This window comes from Convolutriloba macropyga, chromosome 15, assembly GCF_964194025.1.
Source record: "Convolutriloba macropyga chromosome 15, txConMacr16.3, whole genome shotgun sequence".
Lineage (NCBI taxonomy): Eukaryota > Metazoa > Xenacoelomorpha > Acoela > Convolutidae > Convolutriloba > Convolutriloba macropyga.
Window position 1 is genome coordinate 28,166,036 of NC_134482.1, and position 12,463 is coordinate 28,178,498.

The 12,463-nt window shown below is 35.6% G+C and overlaps 1 protein-coding gene across 1 annotated transcript in view; it reads right to left on the minus strand.

Moving 5' to 3' along the window:
* Window positions 1-322: 322 nt before the first annotated feature.
* The window catches only part of LOC142353899 (ephrin type-A receptor 3-like), a 36,412-nt gene continuing 24,271 nt past the window's right edge, over window positions 323-12,463 (minus strand). Inside the window, exons 9-14 of the mRNA XM_075406128.1 lie at window positions 10,370-10,798; window positions 5,672-6,072; window positions 5,094-5,252; window positions 2,045-2,194; window positions 1,523-1,749; window positions 323-788 (exon numbers count right to left, since the gene is read on the minus strand). Coding sequence (XP_075262243.1) covers window positions 461-788; window positions 1,523-1,749; window positions 2,045-2,194; window positions 5,094-5,252; window positions 5,672-6,072; window positions 10,370-10,798 — 1,694 coding nt within the window. The 3' untranslated portion in view covers window positions 323-460. The remainder of the gene's footprint in view (window positions 789-1,522; window positions 1,750-2,044; window positions 2,195-5,093; window positions 5,253-5,671; window positions 6,073-10,369; window positions 10,799-12,463) is intronic.

The following is a 12,463-nucleotide window of genomic DNA, read 5'->3' on the forward strand; positions in this document are numbered from 1 at the left end:
TAAAACTACAATTATTTTCAACTAACATTAAGAGAAAACGGTTTGAACTTCGCAGCTCTTGCCTTCTGCGTGAAAACTTTGAGGAGGGAAATTTTTGGTGGGTCGGTGATTTAATCTCCAAGCTGCTTTGAAATAATTTAATAAAAAAATTATAGCTTGGCGAATATTATTAAACGTCTCCTTTAGAGGCTAAGTGTTTTTATATTCTTTCCTTGAACTTTCGTATATCATTACAGCTCCGCAGCTCTGACCTAATTGAATACCAAGAAATAACAATCTTCAAGTTTGTTCACTGAAATAGGCTTGAGAAATATGACAAAAATGAAAATGATAAAAACATCAATTTAATCTAAGATATTGAATAAAAAAGACAATAAGCAGAATTTAAATAAAGGAGGTGTTGATATACATACATAAAGTTATCAGCAGGTCAAATATAGTCCGACCAGGTGTGGTAGGATCAAAGCACTCGTTGTAATGAAGAAGCAGCAATTAGGGGATTATTAATATGCCTCACTGTTGAGTTTGAACTCGACGATATTCTAGAACAGTTTTTCAAAGCTGAAACTGCGGCTGCTAGGATGACTTTACGATCTTTGCTAGACTTGACTCCGAGGTCACGCAACTGTTTATTGGAGAGAACTGCTATTTCGGCTACTTTTGAGATTGCGGCCTGGTCGAACACGGGTTGGTAGTGGCCCATTCCCAGGTCGAACAGGAATCGGTCTATGAGGGCAGTCGCGGCTACAGACTCGTATGGCAGGTTGTCTTGAGGGTCGGTCATAGATCTGTAAACAGCAATCTCAAATTTACGTATTAGAAATCTCATACTTGACTATCTTCTTGAAAAATTGAATTTTTTTCAGTCATAACCAAAACCTTTGAAAATCTAGAAATTGTTCCGTTCCCCCCATTACATTATGACCATAATCAATTGAATATTTTGTTCAATGAAATGCAAAACAATACCAGTGCATGAAAAGGATTAAATTTGATCACACGGGCTAATGAGGAGAACCTTTTTGTTCAAGGGGGTGGGGTAGAGCCCAGATACTGCTATAAAGATGAATGGCAGTTATGGATTGACTTTGATGATTGTTATGATATTTCACTCTTTGATCATTACTATGATATCAAATCAAATTCATCCAATCAAATATTCTCACGAAGACCTTTCCCTATTTTAATACATAGTAATGTGCTATGTAATGTGCGAGGGTTTACTACCTTTCTACAACCCCGGCTTACTTTCTACACGGGGCATGAACAAAAAACGGATCTACTCTGTTTTGCCCCCCCCCCCCCCCCCCCAGCTTATTGAGCATAAATCTTTTATGACCCCCAGGCGCACTTGCTATTTTCTTACATAGTAACGTGCTATATAACAACATATAATTTGTTCCTGGGGGTCATAAAAACGGGGGGGGGGGGGGGGGGGTGAGGGAGGCGAAACAAAATAGATCCAAAAAAAACTTTCAATAGATTGATGTTTTATAACAGCAAAGTCGAGTTTAAAGCTAACCCCGGGAATAGAGAAGCGTGTGTTCCAGTGGGGTCCAGAAGAGACGAAGTGTTGTGTGGGGATGAGGGACTGTTGCAGATGAGTTTCTCCAGACACTGTCTAACGAGGGAGAAGGGGGGTCGAGAGAGGGGTTGGAGGGACCAGCATGCCATCATTAACTCATACACTTCATCTGGACATCCGTCCGGAGGGGGCAGTCGGTATCCACTCATCAACATACGAACTATCTGTGAACACATTGAGACATCATGAAATGATCTTTTTAATGTATAGCTTGACCTAAATGTTCAAATACAAAGATAAGAAACCATGGATAAGTTTCTATAGACCCTGTTATTTCACAGTATACAGTTAATTTGGAGTAAAATCAACTGCAAAATCATAAAGAGCTACTCGGTAAAGATTCAGGAAAAAAACTTCTTGAAGCAGCTCTAATTTCTTTTGCTAATGTAACTCGATCAAACTTAATACTTTGTTACAGTCACACTAAATCTCATAATTTGAGACATTCGGACAACCCACCTCTTTCCGATTCCATTCGAAGTACGGCGCATGTCCGAGAGAGAACACGTTCCATATGATAGTACCAAATGACCAAACGTCACTGGCCTGCGAGAAAGGAGCACCTTCAAAAATCTCCAGGGCTGTCCACGGAGCCAATATATTCTGCATCTGGAACGAATCAAATGATACTTTATGGGAGCAGATTTTAATAACTCAACTTGGTTAACCAAAAAATCTCACTTTAAAAAAATTAAAATTTATCAATCATAACACATTGTTTACTTCTTCCTTGTTCCTCAAGGCGTCATGTCATCGCTCTCGCATCGAGGAACAAGACTAGAGTTTACGTTGAACAAGGAGAGCATCTAATTTACGTTGTAGGTGCCTTTTTTCGTTCTCCACCCGTTGGACGAGACATCACGAACTTCATTTTTCTCGAACATTTTCTCGCTTTATTCTTTTTTGTTTTATTTATATCTCTAATCATTACACAGACTATGAGAAAAAGATATACGAGACATCACTCGCAAACTCTGGAAAATTTCTCAGAATCTGCGTCGAGTTTCTACGCACCTTGCCATTGTTTCACATGGCTTTGGAAAGAAGAACGGAAAACAATAGATTAATACTTCATATTTTTATGCATGATTATTTCACTCAATATACATGAAACATCAACTTAATAAATAATTTTAAGATATATTGGCCCAAAATCACGATCCTACTTAAGTTGATGTTAAATAATCACACTATAGGGCTTCTAGTGGCTAATTTTGTCACTTTTCCCACTTGTTTACATACTTGCTAAGATTTCATCCATTATAAACAAGCGGATTCCCTAGTAAGGACGGGAAGCATAAATTAAGGGAAGCACTCAAAATGCGAGAGCGTAAGAGTCAGGAAAATAATAGATACATAGATTATAAATTGATATAGGGACGTATTAATTGACCAAAGTACCTTTCTTTCCCTGATAAGAGCCACAAGAGGTTGCAAATGAGCCCAATTTAGGAGAGGAAAAATTACCGTTATGGCTAATTAAGAGAATTTGATGTTTTCTGTAAATGATATAGGCAAAATTCGGCCTAGCGAGCAAAAAATGCGTCAAAACATCAATTAACATGTTTGCTCTCACTAGAAAAAGTGATCAAACTAATTAAGTGATTTCCAATTTGAAATCCGATTTTCCCAATGGCATTTAGAATCCACATAAATAGCAGAAAAAGTATTCGTGGCAAAAAAAGACGTTAGAATACTTTTTCGATTTTTTTCAAATACTCATTTTTTTAAAGAAAAATTGAAAAATATAAATCGTCGAGAAAGCTTCCTTTTTTCATGGTAAAAATAATTTAGTAGATTTCAGTTTTCAAACATCAATGGCAGAAAATATTAACTGCTCATTTGAGTATGCGAGCACATTTTACCTAAAGTTAACAAATTAAACTGATTTTACTTTTGTAAAGGATCGGGAATATTTACAAGAATACAACTATCAATTTAGACCAATTTGTAGAATTTAAGGGTCTTCGAAATAACAATTGTAGATGGTTAGATTTTTAGTCTTCTTTCAAGGTCTTAAATTTCACAATTAAAAAAGATACCTTACAGTACTCGAGTTGTTTATTAGTTTAGTAAAAAAATTTTAACGCCTTTAAAAATTTTGGTTGAATATCTCTTTCAAACAAATTTATTTGCTACTCCTCAATATAACGAGGGAAAAAATGTAGTTCGCAGAACCATCAACCCAAAATGAAACATTATGCGCGAGAAATGTTGTGACTAAAAATAATTTTTCCACAAGTTTCAGCAGAAAATTCAACTTTTCAGTGTAAATACAAATGTACTAGATATTTATTTCCGCTGTGATAGAGCTGCAGTATGTTTCTCCACTTAGAAAGGCAAAGAAACGCTTAATTAATACTCAAGTAAAGCGAAAATTCGAAAATGATTAGAAGCGTTGATGAGGATAGAATTGTATGAACAAAGTATGGGGGCCCCTTTCATGTTGAATTTATTCTGTGCTAGAAAAACCCGGAAGGAAGGCTTAATTAACAAAATTTTCATACTTATTCAAGGCATGAAATCAATGCATGTACTATCAAAGTACGAGAGGGAAAAATTCGAAGTGAAATATCACCTTTGATAAATCTACACTTATTAATGCAAATATAAGCATGAAAATATACGCGAGAAGATAGAGTTTCTTTGTAAATTGTGATGTTTGTTACTATTATCAGTTATTTTGTCTCGTCCATAGATATCTGAAGAGCTTTTAAACTAACACAACAAAGGCATGAACAAAGTTCATCACGGACAAAAAGGAACGTATATTAAAAGTTTAGAATTTAGCCAACAAAGTGCGTGTGATTAAAATTTGATTTTAAAACGACGGCGTCAATTTTTTGTTCGGATGCGTTTTAAGATTTAAAAATTAATTCGCGCAAGATGCAGAGAGTAAAAGTTGAACAACTATCTGCAAAAAAACAGAGCATGAAAAGAGCGGGCAAATTGCAAAACTATATTGATTGAGTTCAGGGAATAAACGAAGGAACACAAATACTGTACATTAGAAGGTTGAGAGAGAACAACTTAGTGTAAATAAATTGTGCTCATGATAAACTTGAAATAACGTGACAAAAAGTGCTATTTTTTCAACGCATGCTTGGCTAGAGATGAACCATTGAGGAACAAGAAAGAACAACAGAATGCGTATAAAAGATGCACAAGTTCCAGAGCTTAAGACCAGTTGGTGAAATAGTTGGAACTCTAGGCTTGCGAGTGAAATATGCTGGTTCGAATCCAGCATTGGCGCATTTCACTGTGCCTGCATAAACCCACTCCCCCCCCCCCCCCCCCAACATTGTATGAAAATATTTAGCCAAATCAGTAAATATCCTTCAATTCCATATTTTGAGAGTGAAAGCTCTGCTAAATTTAGAGACAAGTCATTGGTCTATCATCATCATTATATTTTTAGGGTTCTTCTTCCTCCTCAGACCCCATAATGGTTTGATAATACCAAGAAGCTCCTTATTTTTAAAATTATCCGGATCTGAATCAAACTTACCTCAGACAGTTTCTGAGAAGGTACTGGGAGGTTGAGGGTTCCACCCGTAGTGGCAGAAACTGCATTGAAAGACTGCAACTCTAGAGCAGCTCTCATGTCGAAGCCTCCAATTTTGCACATCTTGTTTCGGTTCACAAACACGTTCATGGAACAGAGCACCTGAACAACCACGCGGGTTAATTAGCACTACCAGTCAAGAGTTTTGATGCACAGTAGAACTTTATGAGACTCAAAGAGTGTTTGGTTCTTCTCTCGTGATCATCCAAAAGCTCAGCGGGGCTAGAACTCAAAATCCCCCTAATAAAGATTTGGCAAATATTGGTTTCGGGCAATCGTGGTTGATTAGAACTATTCAGAAACTAAACAGCTAAATCCTCGATCAGATGCCTAAACTAACAGCGCTTTAGATCTCTTCTCTACTTTCGGTACTTTCATAAAACGCACATTTTGATCAATCTCACCTCTCATTGTATGAAGAACGGTCGATTTTAAAAATATCTGACCAATTCACGTTACAATTTTCTTAAGAAAAAGAATAATTGACCTCAGAAAATCAAAATTTTCTCATATTTTAGTACCTTGTGGACATAAATTCCACCATCGTGCAAATACTGCATGCCAGATGCGATTCCTCTCAACAAATGCAGCAAATCCGCCACTTCCACCTGCTGCTGCGATCCACTCGCAATCTTTCCGTAATTACTAAACGACGAGCATGTCGATGCTGAAGACTTCCCGCTAGAGGGCGACGTTACTATATTACCACCGCCTGCTGTGTTATTATTGGTACTGCCGCACTTTTCACTGTTGACTGCTGACGTGTCGTGTCCTGATTGGAGGGATGATATCTGGAGGTAGTCTGTGGAGCAGGAATGTGATTGGTTGCCTTGTTGTTTGAGCAGCAGTGACGTCATTTGTGACAGCACAATGTGGAGAGGGCCCAAGTCGGGTTCTTCAATGACGCAGCAGATTGGAGCGCCTAAAATATAATTATGAAACATCAGATCGTTTTTTGAATGAAAACTAAGTCGTATTATGAATAATATCAACAAGCAACAGAAATATTAGTAGCTAAGAACTTTAACAAATCAAGTTTTTTTTTCATTTGAAACATTGAAACCAAAGTTTAAAAGATGACTTTTCCAAGAACTTTGAACAAAATCAATGATGCCAAAATATAATTACGCATTTTGAAAAAAAAATCAGAAAAGAGAATGCTCAAAATTCTAGCATTGCTGAAGCTGCACTAATTGCGGCTGTTGATGTCACAATTTACTCATGAAATAACACACGGAAATGTACATCTAACTGCCATTTTATATCAAAATTTTATATTCATTTCAACTCGCAGGTTTCAACTCATCATTAAATAGTTATCAAGTGCGACTAAGTATGGAGAAAACAGTAACGTCATCTCATTAAATTTTATCCCACTCCTTATTTTCAAAAACTATCCATCAAACAAACCTAATCATCTGTTGTTGTTCTAGAAAGACGCAACTTAACTCTCTGATCAGCTCTAACTTCAGAACAATTCAAAAGTTCAAAAGTTAAAACTAATTTAATTCAATAGTTCAAACTCAGAGCTATTCAACTTTGTAAACAGTTGAAGTCTAAATGATCGACTTTTGATCAATTTTATGGAGACGTTCTAAAATTGTTTCCATCTAATTATTGTGAAAGTTGAAAAAAAGCGAAATTGATTTAAAAAGGGAATTTTAACGATACAAATACGATCAAAAATCAATTGCACACAATTACATAGATGACTGCTTTTTGCATACAGAAATAACGCATTCCTCTTTTCAATCAGCCATAAATAAACAAAAACAGTTCCTGAAGAGTAAACAATACGTGACGCTCTTTGTTGATTTTGTTGCTTTTGGTAGACGTGATGGGATTAAGCGATTGTTGAAACGTGTCACCTACAGAGGCGATTAAAAATTAAAGGGCGGAGGGACATAGAACAAGTAAAATAGGACATTGGCGACGATTGTTACGGCTCTACCTCAAATGGGAGGAACTAAATGCCACATTTTATTGTTAACATTTTATTGGCCGGTGAATTTCTGTTATGGTCATTGTTCATCTTTGTTATCATTTAGTCATTTAATAATTGTGGACTCAAAGATTTTTAAAAACTTATGTTTTTTTTGAAAATGTTAACGTGTTGAAAGGCAATGGGACATAATCATGTACCTACAGACTAATAACACTTAAACCACGTCAGATCTTTGCTTCATGCTATTGAAAAATTGGATATCTCTTATTTGAATATAAGACAAACATTACGAAGGGGAGAATTGAGATTTATATTATTTTTTTGGGGGCGGAGTGGCGGGGGTCTCAAGGGGGTTCCACTGTGGGGTTACGTTGGAGGGTGATTTTATGTCCTCGTAACATGGTTTTATGTCTGCGGTTAGCAGCTTCTTTTATGTCCTCAGCAGCTTTAGTTATTTCTACAATAAGAGACCATTAAAGCTTCAAGAGAACTGCTCAGCGAATTAATGTCCTCCGGTCTTTACCTGTTCAACACGTTTTTGAGAAAAAAACAATCAGAGACCAATATAATTGCTACCAACTCGATTGAGAGCAATTAATAATCTAATTGACTTAAACAACAAAAACGCTTTTAAGAAAAAACTTCATCTAATTATATAATCGAATGACTTTAACAAAACTATGTGTTATTTAGAGAGGATGGAGAGACTGATTGAGAGGGGACTACGACAAAATAGCGTCTGTCTGGAACGTGAGGAGAATGACACATACAAACTTCAGTTGGCTCAGAATATTTAAAAAATGTTAGAATAATTAAGTATAGGTTCCGTGACTCCTATAGCTTCCGCTTGAAGTAGTTCGAGATATCCAGTCACAATTTCTAAGTGAGTTCTGCAGAGTCACGTAACCTTGCTAAAAACACTCACGTGTATGCCGGAAGTCTGCAGTGCCAGAACTCAACATGCCAGAAGTTGCTACTTAGCCAGAAGTTGGATTTCGTTGACTTTCGTCATTTTAAAACGTGCGCGTTTCGTGTTTTAAGCATGGTTAAGTGATTCTGCAGAAGTCACATGGAAATTCTGACTCAATATCTCGAACCGCTTCGCGGTTCTCGATAAACGCCAGAAGTTCTCAGTGACTTCAAGCAGAGTCGCTTAACCATTACTTAAAACACAAAACGTGCACGTTTTAAAATGACGAAAGTTTATGGAAGTCAAAATTCAGGCTAAGTATACAGGAACTGCTGGTATTTAACTGGCACTGCAGACGTTCGGCATTTAAAAATGCGTACTTGAGTGTTTTAATGATCAAAACCATCTTGATCAATGAAACCATCTCAACTTAGATCGCCGTATGCCAAAATAAAACCATAGTGTGTGTGTGTGTGTGTGTGTGTGTGTGTGTGTGCGTGTGTGTGTGTGAAGTAATGTTGAGGTGACTCTGCTTGAAGTCACTGAGAACTTCTGGCGTTTATCGAACACCGCGAAAAGGTTCGAGATATTAAGTCAAAGTGACTTCTGCAGAGTCACTTAACCATGCTTAAAACACGAAACGCGCACTTTTTAAAATGACGAAAGTCAACGAAATTCAACTTCTGGCTTAGTAGCAACTTTGGCATTTTGACTTCTGGCACTGCAAATTTTCGGCATTTTAAAATGCGCACGTGATTGTTTTAATGTTTGTGTGTGTTAGACAGAAATCACTTAAATCGGTCGCACAAGAAATACGAGGGAAAGCAACGAGTATGATCATGATTATAAAATGTAGAGCTTCCTTTAAGAGTATGAAGACAAATATTTTCAAAATTTTTGAAACCCTGTCCAAATCTCTCAGAAAGCATAGATATTCCTTCAAAACATTGAAACTCTTTAGACAAAAATGCGGCAAACCTTAATTTGAAGCTCAATTTCAGCCATATGTTTGCATTTTTCGGTAGTATTTTATTACGCACGTCTACTGATGTTTTTTTCAAAATTCCCAAGAGAAATTGATCGATAGCCCGACATTAAGTTCATGACTTTTACTGTTCAGTTGTTATCAGATAAAAATAATCCAATAGTTTAGCGCCAAAGAGAATTTCATTAATAGAAGACAATTTCCATTATTGGAATTTTACCCGATCAAGGATTTTTTAAATATATCAAATCAAAACAATCAGGATTCATGACATTTTTGAAAAATAATTGCTTGAAAATTAGATCAGTTTTTATGAGTTTTCTTGTAATTGATTCATTCCTCAAACAAAATCCATATAATTAGCAGAACCTTTTGATAATAAGCGTCGCTTTTAGGAGTTGTAGATTTTGAACAAGACAAAATGGTAGTTAAATTTATTCACAAAATCAACGAAATTCACATCGTGAACAAGCAAAATTGGGTTTCCTTTTTCCTTGCAAGCAGTAATCAAACAGGGGCTATATTGAGCGGATATTAGGGAAAGGGTAGGGGAAAGGGGGTTATTGGAGGGGAGCAATTGAGGCTAATAAGGAAGACAAACAAGGCAATAAAGACCAATTTAGGATACTAATTTCCTTCCTTCAATAACTAGCTAGTTAGAAGTTGTTTTGTTATCTCATTTATTATACGGCAAGTACCAGTTGTATCTTGCAAATGGGGGCGGGGGAGGGGTTCGTTCATTGATTTGTCCTTAAGACCAAAGGTGATCGAGTACTTCACTTCTAAATTGACCAAATTGAAAGCTCTCATCAAATACTCATTACCAATTATTTCAAGTAAATTTAGTTTTTTTGCAAAGCTGAGAATAATTTTGACATATGTGAATTAGTTTAATTGAGCTGAATAAACAGCAATAGTAAGCTTCATTAGATAAATGGAGGTCATTTCCTGAATTGAGAGATGTTAAATTTAAAGTCCAAATGTTAAATTTTAAATTCCAAAAAGGAAGCATGATTAGAAAAAGAGTACGATTTGTATATAGCATTGTTTTACTTTCATAAAAAATTATTCTAGGCTTTTTTTTAATAAAAAGCACTACAACGATTTTTACGCATCTTATTTTTTCTCTACGTGGTTTCCTTTTGGAGTTTCAAAATTTACATTTGACCCTACTTTTTAACTCAAGTTCAAAGTACAAGAAGTTAGATTTTAAACTCAAAGATTTTAAAATTTTTAAAAATACTATCCAATATTTATTTTGTCTGATCTGAAAAAATGTTCAATCAAAAATGATGTTTCTTAATTGCTCAGATAATATTTAGTTAAAAACTTAAAATGTTTAGTTAAAAAACTTAAAAATTTATAATAATATAACTCACTTGTGAATGTAACTCCGTGCATTAGCAGCACATTCGGATGCGTAAAATTCGCCATTGTCATTACTTGCATGGCAAACATTTTGTGGTCGTCATCTCCAGCCTTCTCTGTCAGTCGAACCAACCTCACACTTTCCGATTTTCCTTCCGCCGAACCCCCGCCCCCAACACCAGAACCCGACTTGTCCTCGCTATGGTGTGACGTCACCATGTACCCACGTGACAGCATCAGACCAGGACCGAAGATTCCGTTAAGGTCTAGCAGTGCCTGGTTCTGAGGGTTCTGGACGTTTGATGGGGTCTCGATTGATATGGCAGCGCAGGGGATGTCTCTAGCGTACTCTTGTAACATACTCTCGTAGGAATCGTAATATTGGGAAGCTTCCATGAAGAGGTCAAGACCAGTGCTAGTGAGTGGTGTCGTGCTCATATCTGTAATTACAGTACGAAAACTGAACACCTTTTTGTTCCGACCCCACTTGTGGGGGAAGGAACTATATACTCAAATGGGTTTTTTTTTTTTGTTCAGTGAATTTTGGCCGATCGATATATTCGTCGTAGAGAAATGTGAGCGGTATCATTAAAAAGCTGGTCCAGCGTAGAATTCAAAAGTAAAAAGATTTTTTTGAATTTCGTTTTTTTCGAGGAGTTATCGAGGATTGAAGTTTTGTGTGAACAATGGGATCTTTAGCATGATTGTTCACTTTTAGTACAATTTTCTTCAAACTAAGATCTTTTTTACGAAAACATTAATTCAAATTTCTATAAAAAAAATAAATTTTGAGTTCGTAAAAGTTGAATGCAAGGCGATAGAAAGACTAGTTCTGGTCTCATAGGGAAGTTCACTATCAAAAAAAAAATCGAACTCTAATTGAGAGCCCTTTTTTTAATAAAACTTTTCTCTTTTTTGCTTTTTTAAGTCACCTAGAGACAAGTCACATTTTATATCGACGTTCTATTAATGACAAAACTCCTTTATAGTCGAATGAAGCGCAATGAACAAAAAACGTCGTTTTCAAGGAATTGCTCATGTTTTTTTTTGGCTTCGATTCTGAGTTTTCGTAATTTTGAATGAAATTTTGAATTTCTTTTTGAAGTTTTACTATTTTTTTTGGAGTCCTATGGTAGGGATTCCTTGACTAACAGTGCAATATGTTCCATAATGAGCATTAAGTGAACATGTCTATTTCATTGAGGGGGCGGCTAATGGCTGTTAAGACTTAAAAAATAATTTTTCGAATTTTTTTTTGAATATTAAAGAATCATAATCTTATTATAGTGAATTGTAAGTCAGTCCAGGGGTGAGAGCACCCTCTTCCTTCCTACTGCAACCAAAATTAAACTGGTTAGGGGTTTTATCTTCTATCTATTGGTTATATGACTTCAATGACAAAAAATTTCAATTTTTTAAAATTTTTTTTGGATTTTTACGTATTATTGGTTACTTTTGAAATCTTATCACATTATCCAAATATTGACAGTTCCCATTAGCTTAAAAACGATGTTCTGTGGATGACCAATAAAAATTTTAAACAAAAATTTATGGTTTAAATGGCTTCGACACGTTCTTCTTGCACTTTTCTACTGATTTTTTGGTTTTCTCCTTTTTTTTATTGTTGTTTTAATAGTCATTATACTTACTGTGATCTCATAATGAATACCTATGCATGACAAACATAAATGTACTGCCACCGGGGCATCTTTCAGCGTTTTTATTGACTTCCGTTGAAAGCTATTGAATTTAATGTCTGTTAAAATAAAAATCATTTTTCGAAAATTTTATTTGAACAATAACAATTCCTAAATTTTTCTTGAACTGTTAGTGAGTTTCAGTATTGACTGGACCCACTTGCTTTTACTGCGACTAAAAATATTCTGTTTAGCTGTTTTATCTTCTAGCTATTGGTTATATGACTTCAATGACAAAGATTTCAATTTTTTTAAATTTTTTTTTTGGATTTTTTGAATTATTGGTCACTTTTGAACTCTTTATCACATTATCCAAAGATTATTGTAATCCAATTGGCTTAGAGAGGACGTTCAGTGGATCACAGAGAAAGTTTTCAGAGAATAGCTAATGGTTTAATTGTCTTCGAC